General features: G+C 39.0%; 2 protein-coding genes across 4 annotated transcripts in view; both read right to left on the reverse strand.

The window, feature by feature from the left end:
* The window catches only part of XRN1 (5'-3' exoribonuclease 1), a 40,567-nt gene extending 31,423 nt beyond the window's left edge, over window positions 1-9,144 (reverse strand). For both annotated transcript variants that reach the window (XM_040613887.1, XM_040613886.1), the window contains exons 1-9: window positions 9,000-9,144; window positions 5,829-6,061; window positions 4,389-4,486; window positions 3,906-4,015; window positions 3,701-3,811; window positions 3,379-3,461; window positions 1,055-1,142; window positions 784-952; window positions 501-568 (exon numbers count right to left, since the gene is read on the reverse strand). In XM_040613887.1, the coding sequence (XP_040469821.1) occupies window positions 501-568; window positions 784-952; window positions 1,055-1,142; window positions 3,379-3,461; window positions 3,701-3,811; window positions 3,906-4,015; window positions 4,389-4,486; window positions 5,829-6,061; window positions 9,000-9,074 (1,035 nt within the window). In that variant the 5' untranslated portion in view covers window positions 9,075-9,144. The remainder of the gene's footprint in view (window positions 1-500; window positions 569-783; window positions 953-1,054; window positions 1,143-3,378; window positions 3,462-3,700; window positions 3,812-3,905; window positions 4,016-4,388; window positions 4,487-5,828; window positions 6,062-8,999) is intronic.
* Window positions 9,145-10,286: 1,142 nt separating this feature from the next.
* The window catches only part of ATR (ATR serine/threonine kinase), a 42,655-nt gene continuing 38,457 nt past the window's right edge, over window positions 10,287-14,484 (reverse strand). For both annotated transcript variants that reach the window (XM_040612847.1, XM_040612848.1), the window contains 5 exons: window positions 14,005-14,161; window positions 13,716-13,869; window positions 12,617-12,768; window positions 12,260-12,365; window positions 10,287-10,899 (listed from right to left, as the gene is read on the reverse strand). In XM_040612847.1, coding sequence (XP_040468781.1) covers window positions 10,726-10,899; window positions 12,260-12,365; window positions 12,617-12,768; window positions 13,716-13,869; window positions 14,005-14,161 — 743 coding nt within the window. In that variant the 3' untranslated portion in view covers window positions 10,287-10,725. The remainder of the gene's footprint in view (window positions 10,900-12,259; window positions 12,366-12,616; window positions 12,769-13,715; window positions 13,870-14,004; window positions 14,162-14,484) is intronic.

The following is a 14,484-nucleotide window of genomic DNA, read 5'->3' on the forward strand; positions in this document are numbered from 1 at the left end:
TTAGCTCACAAAGGATGCTGATGCCTGCCTCTGAGAGATGCTAATGCTTCGTTCCACTTAACTAGTGATCTTCATGAAAAACCTGAAAAAAATATTGCTCTCCAAGATCTTCAGACATAACTTACCCCACAAGAAACTGACCAGCAGGGGAAGTGAAGAATATTGCTGCCTGCAGCACACTTTCCCCAGTACTGCTGCTCATTATTCCATGAGAATCGAGGACCATGATTCTACTGAGCAGTCCTCATTTGACTTAAGTACTAAAAGATGCTGGCTAAAGCTCAGGTCAAACATTTCACTCTTTTATGTTATGATAAGATCAGACAACAACTGATCTAAATTCATCAGTTAAGTAATAAAACAGCTGATTGAACCACTTGTAAAACACAGCTATTTAACAGTCCATTAAAACTAAAGCATGGTTTATTTTAGGGCACTATACTGAGGTTATATTCAAAAAACTGTATCATTCTATACAGTACAATTTTGAAGGTACTTACATCTGACAATCTTGCGAGATATTTCTCAAAGCGTTTTAAATTCAGATGCCCATTTTCATTAATGTAACCTATTGGGAAAATAAAGTATGTTTTCCAAATTAACAATTTAACCATTTTAAAATTTCAATCTAAATGCCCCACAGGTAACAGAATGTAATCTTGCTAGCTGTCTGAAGAAAGTGTAATAAATGCCAAACATTCTAACATGGCTAAAAGGGTCAATAAATATTAACACAGGAATGTTAACGTTCCTAATTTCCACAACTGAACTTAGTGTTCTTACCTCCCAGTTCCGGCAAGACAGCCATGTATGTTCTATAAAGTAGCGGCAGTGCATCATGATTAATGTGTAAATGAGGTAGATGAGGAATAAAATCATTTCCTACAAGGAAACCCATTAAGATCCAATCATCTATTATCCTTTCAATATCATATTCAAAGGAAATCTTATCCTGGAGGTGGGAAGAAAAAAACACAGGAGTATAATTTTTATTATCATGTTTGCATAAACAGACTTCACACATTTTTTAAATCACAGATCCATTAGAACTTACTTTTACTGGTGAAAATTCATAATCAATATATTCTCTCATCAATGACAAGTGCAGTAAATGAAACGTTGTTTCCTCTGGTGCACATGCTCTATAAATTATTCAAAACAATAAGTTAATTATTTATAAAAACACTTTTAACATGAATATTTAATAATTTGAAGGTTACCTAAACCCAAATAATCTTACTAGGATTGTATCTTTGCAGAAGAAATAGCAAAATAGCATACAAACATGTCTTTGAATCTATTTTAGGATTCATCTGGTTCGAGTCTATAAAGTTTTGCAGTAGTCTTCTGATGTTTCTGCGTCATATGGAAAACAGCTAACTTAGAGAAAGCAGGGCATCTTTGTGGAGTTCCATGTTGCATTAACTATTTCCTAAGTAATTATCCCATTGTCCAAAAAAAGGGACCACTTAACCTAATGCTGCACCAAATCCAACACATTTTAAGGTATTTTAGAACTAGTCTGGGTACACAGAGAGTACACAGATTCATGTCTAAATGGGCTGGGTTACATTTGCAGTCATTTGAAATGCTTCATGTAAAAAAAAAGAATATGCTCAAATTGAAAATATGCTCCATATGCATTATCTAGTGGCTTCAGCACAGCACACCAAAAAAGACAAACCTACTGTTTGCTTATGGCATAGATTAGTCAACATATATTACGCCTTCTTTTCCTTTCCTCACTAAAATTACTTAATACCTAAGCCAACATTCGGCCAAAATCAGTTAATACCTACACTGAAAGATTAATGAGCTAAAGACTGATATATTTTAAATTCTTCATAAAGGACTATTTCACCTTGTGCATACCATAGCTAGCTGGGACGACCTCCAATGACAAACCAGCATAAACACCTGTGTATTCACAAATACACAGTAGATTCTGGCAAAAATCCTCTGAGGTAGATGTGTGTGATACACAAGCTTATATGAAGACTACTAAGACGAACTCTGAGCTACATTGGGCTGCACAGAACTTCAGACCCAATTCTGTCACTTTCTAAATGTAATTTTCGTATTGATATTAAAAAACTTTGGCAAATCCAGATTATGCTCTAAGACTCTAGAGACATTTTGCCCCTTATTCTTCATTGCACTGGACTTGAAAATCCTGGTAAAACAAATCATCTCTTCGTCAAGAAATTGCTGACAGTTATTAATTTGGACGCATTTTTAGAATCTTCAAATTTGCAACTGTAAGTACTCATAAAGTGACAATATTGACAGAAGGCAATTCCTGTAGCTTCCAAAAGTAAATTCCTGTAATAAGCAGCATTATCCAGAAATCATAACAGGAACCAAATACAGAACAATGCTGGGGGGGGGGGAGTAAATAATGACACCTTGCCTTTTGATTTCATACTATATTTAATTAGCTCCTCAAAAAGTCATCACACTTTTATATTATTTTACTTTTAAAAAGGGAAAGCTGACATTTTTCTTTTCCTTAGTCTCTTATAAACATTGCAATGTCACATACCAACACTATTAATAGAATGAGCATTAATGAAGTTGACTGTGGAAGACCGTGAAAATAACACTTATTTCTGATGTTTATCACATTGTCCTTGGCAACAAAAAGTTGTTTATTAGCAAAAAATGATGCACTTATCTAAACATTTATATGACTTATCACTGTATTATCAAAAACCCTTTTTGTATCAGAAAAGTCTATTTCTATCTCTTCCACCTTCTCCCTTTATCCACCAAATACATGCTTAAGGTCCTTCACAGAAGGAACCTAGCCACAGTAACAGTTATAAAATTAATTTGTCTATTACTTCAGAATAGCTCCACGTACCTACACAGTTCTGAACAAATTATCTTGTCCTAACTGATTACAGCCCACAAGTTAGCTCCTTCAAATGGGCAAATACAGAATAGGAGCATCCAGTCAGTCACTTTAAGAGAGTTTATTTTAGTAATTATCTTAGTAAATTTACTTATATCCACAAAACATCAGAGAAATAAATACATTTTTTCAAGTCAGTATCTGCATAAAACAACTATGGAGACAATGACAGTATAGCCTGGGCTGCTCCATTCATAATACGAAGAAAGAACACCACACCAGTGCTCTACGGATTGGGTTTTTTTTATAAGCTGTCCTGACAGCATACATTTTCTCCTATAAACTAATTCATATGCACAATTTAACAAGTTGATTTCTTGAATTTAATGGATTTTCTAACACTCAAAGAAACTAAGACTATTAATTCAGTATGCAATCAATAAAAAAACCTGTTTCGGTCACCCAGTATCTTTTGGATTTTATTTCATCATATATAAAATAAGAGTAAAGTTAAATCAGTTCACCTTTGAGATTTTTTACCACCAAATCTGACTTCTTCTCTTAAGAGCGCAAAGTGTGCCTCATGACTTGTTAATCCCAGCATAATCTATTACAAAGAGATATTAGAAAGGTCTTACTTCATTATCTTTTTTAAACCGTTACTAAAGATTCGAGCAGTATCAAGAAATTTTGCTTTTCTGTTTCATTACAAATTCAAAAGCTTGCAGTAATGCAAAACTATGTGCTTGCTTAACAACATTTTAGAACGCTATGTGCTTAGGAAGACATCAAAGACATACACACTTTATAAACTTCTGTTGTTTGTATTATTTTAATTGCACATACCAAGTCAGCATCTAAGCCATAGAGACAGTGTCTTGTGTTTGGATCGTGATGGGGCTTTGCTTTCTCTGATCTGATAAACTCCATAATTTTATGCTCACCTTCCCCTGGAGTCTGCAGACAAACGAAAACATCCCAAATTAATCAGTAAGTACTTTTCTATAAAATAGAAATTTATTTAAAATAAATTATTAATAAATAAAATTACCTCATGGCCTGATAAGTAGACTGTTACTCCTTGCCAGGATTTGTCTGTGGAAATCTTCATATTTACAAAATATTTAAGATGCTCATGCAATCTAGCCATGAATTCAGTTCCTGGAAATAGAAATCCATGTTAAACACAAAGCTTTTCTCTAGTTATTCAAAATTCCATGTACATACCAAAGTATTAATGAAAAAAACTCAATAAATAAAATTCTACAAGAAATGAAGGGGACAGCTGTTGTTTTTTTTCCTAAGAGGTTTCATTTTTTCCAAAGCAATCTAAAAATTATTTAGAATGAAGCAATATTACAACCCTGCTACAAGTTATTAAGACGTCTGTTCTCAACTTGTGTGAGCCTTTATCAATTCTGTCCTTTTTTTTTTTTTTAAAAAAAAAGCCTTAAAATAGGAAAATAGTACCAAAATACAGATGCAAAACCATAAATCTAAATACTTAAATTTAATGCTTAACAAATTGTCTTACCTGGTGTAATACAGTTGGAGTCAAATCTGGCTTCTGTAGGGAGAGTTTCTCCCTTTTCTAATGCCTTTCTTATTTTGTCCTCTGCCTCTTTTGCTGATCTAAAAGAAAACAGAGTTAGAGAGGGAGCAGACAAAGAATCATCATATTCAAATGTTAATATCCTAAGTAAAGCTTTACTGAAAAATATACAAATAAATTGATTTTTTAGAAAGTGTTTAAGAAGAAAAAAAAAGGGGTTGAGGGAAAGAGAAATTTAACTCCTGAATAGAGTTTGAAACTTGTTTGTGATACAACTCGAACGCTTAAAAATAGCTTCCCCCTGCCCCTCAGTAATGATGATAATGTCATAACCCAGATACAGTTAATATTTAGATTACCAAGATGATCATTCAATGTCTGATCACAATGAAAGCAAATTAATGTTGTAACATCAGGAATATTCAGGATCTAAACATCTGAAAATGCACCTCAGAATAATGATAAGGTAGTTAAACAAAGCCGCAAGTTTGGAATACCACAGAGATAGGAGAGGTGAACAAACAATTAGCACTAGTAAGAAAGAAAGAAACATCATCCTAGCCTTTCTTGGCCAAGGATTTTATAAACACTTTGAACCAGAGAAAGAGAAGCCACCAAGGTCTTAGATTTTTGTCCTCCTCTCAATTCCATTCCAGTTTTCCCTTTCTTAATCTCTTCCTCCTCTCAACCTCTTTTCCTTAAACCCCCCCCCCCCCGCAAAACCAACCCAAACAAAATAAACCAAAACCCACCAAAAAACCTCAGTAGCTTCAAAACATCTTCTCTTGTCCCTTTCCCCCAGTTTGTTTCTGTCACATTTCACTCACCATCCCTGTACTGCCTGACTACTGGCGTTCTTTCCTCACAGCAGTCTTCAAAGAAGCTTCCACATCTCCCAAAACATTAATGTAATTCTTAACACTGTGAAATCTACTTGCAGCTCTGTATTTGAGCTAGCTTGCTAACTGGTATCAAATGGAAACCAGAGTTTCGTTAGAAACTTAAATTCTTCTGCGACTGTCAAAGAAAATTCTACAATAGTTACCAAAAAAGGTGTATCTATAATTGGCATTCACAAATACCGAAGACTCTCACAGGTTATGAAACCATCAGAGACATCTGTAAGAGCTCCACTTGCAGATCTATTTCACAGCAAATTTCACAGGAAAAAAGCTCCCCCCATCCCCAAGTCCTGCATACACAGAGAAAAATTTAAGTAGCAAGCAAACTTTCCTTTTTGGAATCCTGATTTTAAGTATTAAACTTTTACAGGTACTTACCCTCCTTTAACTAAAAATTAAAGCTACTGTCAAAGGCGTGAACACTCATAATATATTTTACTTTCACGGCATACATTTAAGGAAACGTGGTTTTTTAAGGAGTTTACTATCCGAAAGACAGAGCAAGTACAAATATTCTCACCGAAAACGTCTCCCACGCTGCTGATTCATTTTTGCTCTTGGAGCCACTCCATCAACTGCCATGAAGAAAACCTTCCTTGGTTTAATAATGCGAAACAGTACTTCCAAATAGTGAAAAATATCAGCAAAAATCTTATCTTCTGAGATTCTGAAGTGTACATCATCATCATTTGGATGTGAACACTGATGTATAATGCCATTCATGTCCAGATATAAGTTGTCAAATTCTGGAATCTACAAAAGCCACAGTTAGTACCCACTCAGTGATGGCAGCTGAAGCAACGCAATCCTTGCCCAAGGTGTGACTGGGCATAATGAACTCTGGAAACAAGCTGAGGTGGGAAGACCTCCTTGGAACTTACTGCACGTCAATGGGCTAAGAATATCTTGACTGGTTACAGGTTTGTCTGCACTGGCAATCCATTATGATGATTTTCCTAGTGAAGAAAGTCAGCTGAACAGATTCCTATCCTATTTCTGACTGTTTCCAGTACCTCAGGACTTCCGTCCCCTGGGCTCAGCCAATCTTCTACATTTGTATAAGGGAAAAGCAAATAAAAATCCCATTTTTCAGGATTTTTTTAATATCTCCACACATTTCACTGATTCAGTCCTGCATAGCTGTACTATAGACAACAAAATCTACAAAACTGAGTACAGTATGCAGTTTCCAACAGCCCTTCAAGAGCAAAGCCAGCTGAAGAAGCTTTAGGGCTCTCCCCCTGTTAACCAGCTCCTACCATGACCACTGCATGCTGCTTGTTTCTCTGTGCTAAGAGCCACCTGTGAGTTGAGAGTGGCAATTATCACTAAAAGCAGTAGAGTTACCAGTAATATCAATTTATTTCCCATGCTTTCTAAACGTAGTTGTTTTGTTTAGCTATCTGTTCTTCTAACAGCCTTATCTGTAGCATTCCAACTTCCTTTAAAAGAAAAAAACCTCCCCCCAATGTACACAAGCAACATATAGAGCACACTGTTAAAGGTATGAAGCAAAGGGACCATTATCTAGCTTTTTGTTACCAAAACCCACCAAACATACACAAAAGCCACATATCTATTCTTTAATCCGCCAACATGACCATTCATAAAAATCCTACCAGCATTATAGCTGGAAAAAGGCTCTGCTAACTTTTTATCATTTCCTGTACTATTGCTACTGACATATCTTTACATAATTTTGAAAGGCATGTTATTTGAATTGTATTTATCATCCAGATGCAAGAAAAACATAACTCTGTTTCAGAAAGAGGAATGATGAAGAGAAGAAACAAGAGGCAGAATTGGGAAGCATCTCCAGTCACCTGCAATAACTAGTCTTCTACTATGCATAATGATCTTCAGTACAGCTAAATTCAATAACCAAACTGCTCTCAACATACTCAAACACATCATCCACACAGGCACCACTTTTAGTTAAGAAGAGAACAAGGCATTGCACAGGCAGCATTCCAAAGACGCGAAAACTAACGCTTTTATATGGAAGTAGCTTATATATGGAAAACATATGGCCTTTCAAGAAACACAGCTATAACACAAATTCAAAATAATGATGTGTTTTACATAGAAATTGCCTTTTGTTCTGGGCAGTTTTTTCTGTAATAGCAAACAAGAATCCTAATCCAAATGCTAGTACATGTCAGTCTGTATATTCAAGAGGTCTGGCAGAAGAAAGGAAGAATGAGAATACATGCAACTGCTAAGGCTTAACATAACAGATAACAATCTAGACATTTCCCTCTTCTATACAGAGTATCCTTGTAAACTAACAACATCACCTAGTTTTCTGAAAGACTAACTACAGAGTAACGTTAGCATACTTAAGGTTATGTTTTCTGGTTTTCTGAAACATTCCATCTGCCTCCTCCCGCACACATCACAGGTACTACCCCCTGCCGCTATCCCCCCACGCCGGGTTAGAGCAGACACACCTCTGTTGCTGCGGTGCAGTTCTTCAGAAGTCTAAAGCTACCACTAATTTCAGCGAGCTGCCCAGGCTTTTAACAAAAGAGCTGAAAAGCCAGCATATGCTGCTGCCACCTTGCTACACAGACCACATCAGACAGCGTACTGAAATTCAACAGACCATAAGCAAAAACCTAAGTTTTCAAAACTGCTCTGAAACCAGAAAGGTAGGTCAAACATCCACGTTTGGAATCACTGGAGCAGGGCACCTTAGATACATTGATAAAACAACTATTTAATCTTTTCAAATGTTATCTGTTTAGGATAAACGTGTTAACACTCAAACAGGTCTTCTTCAATCATCACCCAACTTGCCTAAGAACTTCCTTTCTCAGACTATAAAGCCACATCCATAACGATAGTTGTTAATGAAAAGTTAAGAGCTTGTACTTATCAGGTTCCAAACGCAATTTCCCTGAAAACAAGACTGTTTTGCCTGACTGCTAAAGCAGTATTTGTGCCTTTCCTTTTCCAGGCTTTAACACACTCCTCGGTTTACTACTAATACAAACCGTCCGACGCAAACGACAACAAGGAAACGCAGCAGGGCTGTAAAACCTGTCCCTCGCCATTACCGTGCCACTGGCCCCAGCAGCTGTACCTTTCCCGAGCCCGGTGAGGGGGAAGCCCCCACCGCTGCTGCCCGGGGGGGGGCGAGGGGCCGCCGAGGGCGCAGGGCCAGTGGCAGGCGGGCAACCAAAACCGAAAGGAGGAAGCCCAGTGGCAGGTCACCACCACGGCAGGGAAACGCTCGGGCTGGGCGCTTTCCCTCGTGGTTCGGCTCGGGGGCTTCTGAAAACGCTGCCTGCACGTAAGGAGGAGCGGGCATACCTGCGCCGCTGAGCCCGGCCGCGGCCGCCCGGCACCGCCGCGCACTAACGGCAGCCTCGGCTCGGCCGCTCAGGCTCGCAGGGGCTCCGCAGCCTCGGCCACTTCCCGGCGGCTGCACACCGCCATCCCGCGACTTTCGGTCGCTCCGAACGGCGGGGCTCGCCGAGGGGCAGCCGGAGGAGGCACCGCCGCTCGCCCCGCGTCGACACGTTCCTCAGCGAGCCAGCCCCGGCCCCGACTCAGCTCCACCAGCCGGGCCGCGCCCGGGCCCGCTCCCCCGCCCCGCCGAGGGGCCAGCCCGGACCCTCCCTGCTCCGTCCCGGCGCGGAGCGGGGCCGGGGCCTCGGCAGGCAGCAGCGCTCCGCTCCCAGCTTACCTGATGCTCCTTCAGCACCTGGCTGAGGCAGGGGTACCGCTCCGAAATCCACCGGTAGAACTTAGGGACCCCCATGGCCACCGCTCCCCGCCGCCCTCACAGCCCCGCCGGACCCAAACAACCGCGGGCCGCGCTCCGCCCTCCTTCCGGCGCGCCGTACTGACAGCCGGGCCGCCCGCGCCATAGAGCGCCGTGCAGAGCGCCCCGCGCCGACCATAGAGAGCGGCGGGCAGGGCAGAGCGGCGCGGAGCGCGGGAAGCGTCGGCCCTGCGGCCCGCACAGGGGCCCCCACGGCGGGCGGCGGCGCCAGGGCCTGTGACAGCAGCCAGCAGCTGCCTTGGCGGTACCAGGTGCAACAGTTCCTGCGAGGTTCCCTTCGCTCGGTGGTGTAACAGTCATGGTAAAGCGTGTGAGGGGTAGCATAACCCCAGCAGTCACACATCACAACAGAAAAGATCACAGGAGGTTGCAAAGATCAGACCTAGAAAAATCTTCACATTCATGAGGCACTACCAACACTTTTAGATGACCCACCAGTTCCCCAAAGAAACAAAACCACTGCAACCAGTTGTAAACCCGTTGTTTAAATTCACTCTCCAACGCCACTGGAGCTCAGCTGAATTGTGTCTCATGACACAGCATCACAGAGATGAACATCTAATATCATGGTTTGTCTTTCAGAATAGCAGAAAAAGTACTGGATAAAAATTGTAATTATACCCTGCTCTAAGAGTATAATTTTTCCTTATCTCCCTCCTCAGTTCCCTACAACTTGGGTGTACAGAGAAGCAACCATCAGTGTCAGTCAGTCAGTGTAGGTCAGGCCCACTCCTGGCCACTCAAAACACTTTTTCTTAAGTGGAATCAATTTCAGATAGGAATTGACTAGAATGGAAAAACAGTGTAGCCGTGCTTTTTACAAGGGAGGGAAGAGGGAGCCTGTCTGGACCTCCCAGGAGCCTGAATCTATGTTCAAGTCACAGAGACTATACCCTGCCTGCTGCACTGGTGTCACAGCTCCACTGACAGGGTCTTCTGACTCACAGCTTTGTGTCATTTCCTTCAGGAGCGTTTCTTGGCACCGCAGGCAAGGGCTAAGGAAACTGTTTCAGAACACTAACACTTCATCAGCTTTTCTTCATGGTAAGATTAAGATCCCAAATGCTTTTCTAGACATAGCCAGACCATACGGAAGAAAGTCAAAGAAAATAAAAATTAAATGTCTACTGCTTTAGACAGCCCTTCTGAACTGGAATTAGAAAAAGTTGTAAGAACCACTTCACATGATATCAGTATAAAACTTTAATGTTGTCAGATTTTGTAATCTACAAATCAGCTGAATGAGAAAAATCTTTCGAAAACATACAGTACTTCATAAAGTTAGAGTGCATTCTTTCAACATGAAAAAATTTCATATGGTCAGAGTAAGAAACTTGCAGAGACTTGCACAGTCTAATTTTTAAGCAGTGGTTACGTATTGTCTTTTGTTTGTATACAAAACTTAAGCAGTAACACCTCACAGATCCGCAAGTGTACGTATAACATACCCGCATATTTGTATACTTGCATATTTGTGTAATTTTACATAGATTTCGGACTGATCATAAGACTGTTCTGCTGCTCACTATCAGAAATTAACAGAAGCAACCAGTTATCACTGATTAATACATTGTCAAGAATATTATAGCTACATCACTTGTGAATGATATTCCAAGGTGAACAGATTTCACATATATGGAGCCCAGCCCATATACATCTGGCAGAGCAGATTGTCATCACTTGCTTCTTGAATGAGGTAATGAACATGCCCTTCAATAGATAAGGGTAGTCCTTTTATCCTGTTTCTAGTCTTAATGACACCTTGCAGCCGTTGTTCTATATCAAGGACATGGGTTTTGGCCTGTAAACAAAGAAAAAAAAAAATACTGCTACTAACCCTGAACTTCCACTTCTTAAAATAAAAAAGTATTAGGATCAGTTTGAAACCTGTATGCTAATTTAATAGAAACCAAAAGTGTCTATGCCAGTGACTTTGAAAATAAAGGATACTCACTTTTTAAAATAATTCATTACAATACATAAATTATTGGTCAAGTTATAACATTGGCCTTAAGTTTTTACAGGTAAAATTTACCAGAAGACTGAAAAAGCTATGCAAATGTATTTGAAAGCATTAGAATGCTTTATTTCATACAATTACTTTCAAATAAATGGAAAATTTTCCCACCCTTATTCTCATAGTTCTGGATAAAATTAAAGAAAGTATCTAGTCTGGAAAATTTAGGCCAAAATTATAAGCAACTAAAAATGAAGAAGATGAGTAACTCAAAATGAGCTGGTTTAAGGCCCACTTGAGTAGCTAGTTCTACCAGTTACACTCACACATTTTCTTTCAAAGCTTAAGCATAACATTGGCACCTATCCAGAAAATACAGTTAATATATGCAGCTATGTGGGTGGTCCTGTAACTATAAGAAAGGTTATGTAGACACAGCCTGGTTAGTAGTTGTTTGAAGACCAGGAGATTTTCTATGCTCTAATAGCTCAGTTCAGTTCTTTGTTGTAATATAGCCTCAGTACTGTAGTTTGTCCTTAACTTAGTTGCCATGTTTACCAGTGCTCCTTAAGTTTTATCTGCCATTACACATTTTTACTTTCACTAAATATTCCTTTTAAAGCAAAAAGAGACAAGTCAGATTTTCTGCAAAGGGAAAAGAGAATAAATATTATAGCTTGTACAAGCTGTATTGTGGATGAACAATATAGTGTTTATCAGCAGCTACAAAAGAAACAGTACATATGAAATCCTGATTTTAATCAAGTATTCCTTGACATGTAACCAGGCATGTATTTATTCAGTAATAAGCATCCACTCATAAAAAGCACAAAAATATACGTGGCAAGAACTCCAGATGTTACCATCACTATAAATGTGGAGGACTGTGCAACAGTCAGAGTGAGAGGTAGCAAAAGCCTTGCCTATTCTCCTGCTTCTGTTGATGTTTTCCTTGATTTAGTAACACTAAATTACAGGCTGTATTTTGTTGGGTTCTTTAATAGATAAATTCCACTTTCCATCAATAAAATAGTCTCTTTATGGATAGAAGTTATGAACACAGAGATAATCAAGAAGAAATAACCAGAAGAATTTTTAAATGAAACAAAAACCAAGACAGTTAAGATTTCAGTTAGGAAATATTGAACTTGCAACCATAATGGACATTTGACATTTGGATACTTTATATTCGTTTTAAACTAACCTTTTCATTGACAATTTCTCCAGTTTCGTTCACCTGTGCTTTTGTATTCCCTTTAACAGGTTTACTCCATTCCACAAGAGGATCGTGGATAAAAGTCTTTAAGACACTAAGTAAATAAAAAATAAAAAAAGGATAAGATACATATAATACATTTAATTTTCAAAGCAAGGGCACTGATGGGAGTCTAAAGTTAGCAGGGAGTATTTATCTCTGTTTATATTTAACTGCATGCCACAGTAAGACTGAGCTGCATGACAGGCATATGCTGGGACTGGCATATTCACCAGCAGTTACTGTTTAAGATGTTTAGACTACAGACAGCTTTTTCAGCGTTTGCAGCAAACCCAGTTGCCATACCTCATTAGAGGCTCCCTTTGATCACGCATAAGCCTCATTGTGACTTCACAAGCTCTTCGGAAGAGACCTTCTGTTCCCATTGGACCCATTCCATTAACCATGTTGTGAGTGAGACGAAAAGGAACGATTTCCGGAACTTCAAAAGTTTCTCCCTTTACATTGATAAAAAAAGGGTATGCCCCAAGCATTTCAAGCATTATTAAAATAAAGGGTAACTTCTGCCTTGTTTTTAGTGGTTTTCCCCTATCTTTGCCAGTGGCAGTTTCCTAGCTGACAAGAGATGTTTGCTCAGATCACAGTCCTCCTCAGCCGTTAAAGGGAAGTTACAGTGAAAAAGGATACCAATGTCCAAAGAACATCTTATTCCCTGTTTTAATACAATAATACAGGGTATAAAAATTCGCTGTATATAAATTGCTGCTCTGTAGTCTCATGCAAAATGCTAACTTTTCTTTTATAATATGCAAGTTAGCTTAAAAACAATTGTATCTTTTAATTACAGGTTATGTAGGAGAATTCATATTTACTGAAAATAAAGCAGAAGAAATAAACTAACTATATCTCTACCTCACTTATTTGAATTAACAAGGGCACATCCCACACCAAAAGCATCTTTCAACAGAAACACCAACACTCCAAATCCCACCCTGACCACAATTTCTGCTATTTTAACAGCACCATTGGAAATGTTGTGCCGAATTTGTGTGAGAGGAAAAAAAACCACCCACAAAACTCTTCACAGCAGCAGAATTCTCAATATAGCAATTACAGCTTGCTTTGAAGGGTGATAGTAAAGACAGAGGAGTCACAAAATACAAACACTTTAAAATGTGGGCTATTTCAGTGTATCCATATGAGCTCATCTGATTGTGGCTAAATCAAAAAGCTGGCTTTCATTAATGCAGTACACAGGACAATCGCATACTCTTCAAATATCCCAGACTGTGTGTTGGGTATAAATAAGAGACAAATGAGAGAGACAACACAACAGATATATTAACATTAAAAAAAAAAAGTGGGAAAACCCCCAAACAGTAGACATTTGTAATTTACATGCATGTAAAAATAAACAGCAAGCACAGCAAGTGGCATTTCTCACCTTATTAAAAAGGCAGTTGAAATCCACATGCACACATTCACCGGTCAAAGAATCAAACAGGATGTTTTCACCATGACGGTCTCCTAGACCAAGTATGTAACCTACCATTGACATAACTGCAACAGAACGACAATAGGCTGACCTACTGTTGTACCTGTGGAAATAAGAATCAGATATGCATGTCTAAAGTCACATCCTTGGGTTACTTGTCCTTTTCAGTAGTACCATTAATGTTTAGTGAAATACACAAAGTAGATATCCTTGAGGTAGCCCAATCCCAGTTACTCACCATGAGGTAGGATCAGGAAACGTTCTAAGAAACCATTCATGAAAGACAGGAGGATGACGAGGCAGAAGGACTTCCTTGAACATTTTCAGCTTTTCAGACAAAGGCGCTGACTTTGGAAGCATATGCTGACGCAGTTCTTTTCCAGTCATATAGATACCTGTAATACATCTCAATTAAGTAAAAGAAATTCCCAAATAAAGCCTTGTAAGTACTATTACAATATAATATTTTAGAGAAGATAAAACGTCTCCATAAAGTTGAAATAAATGAACAAATGGAAAATAACCCATAGAACACGGTGATGAGGTACTGGAAAGTAAATTAAAAAATCATAATGTTAAGAAAAGACCTGGAAACAACCCACCAGTTTTAGTGGTTGCCATGGGGTGGAGTCAGAGGAACACACTAACACAAAAAAACCCAACAAACCCACAACACCCTCATAAAGCCATTCATTATATTCAGTTGAGATATTTCAAG

Source organism: Falco naumanni, chromosome 13 (assembly GCF_017639655.2).
Source record: "Falco naumanni isolate bFalNau1 chromosome 13, bFalNau1.pat, whole genome shotgun sequence".
Taxonomy (NCBI): Eukaryota; Metazoa; Chordata; class Aves; order Falconiformes; family Falconidae; genus Falco; species Falco naumanni.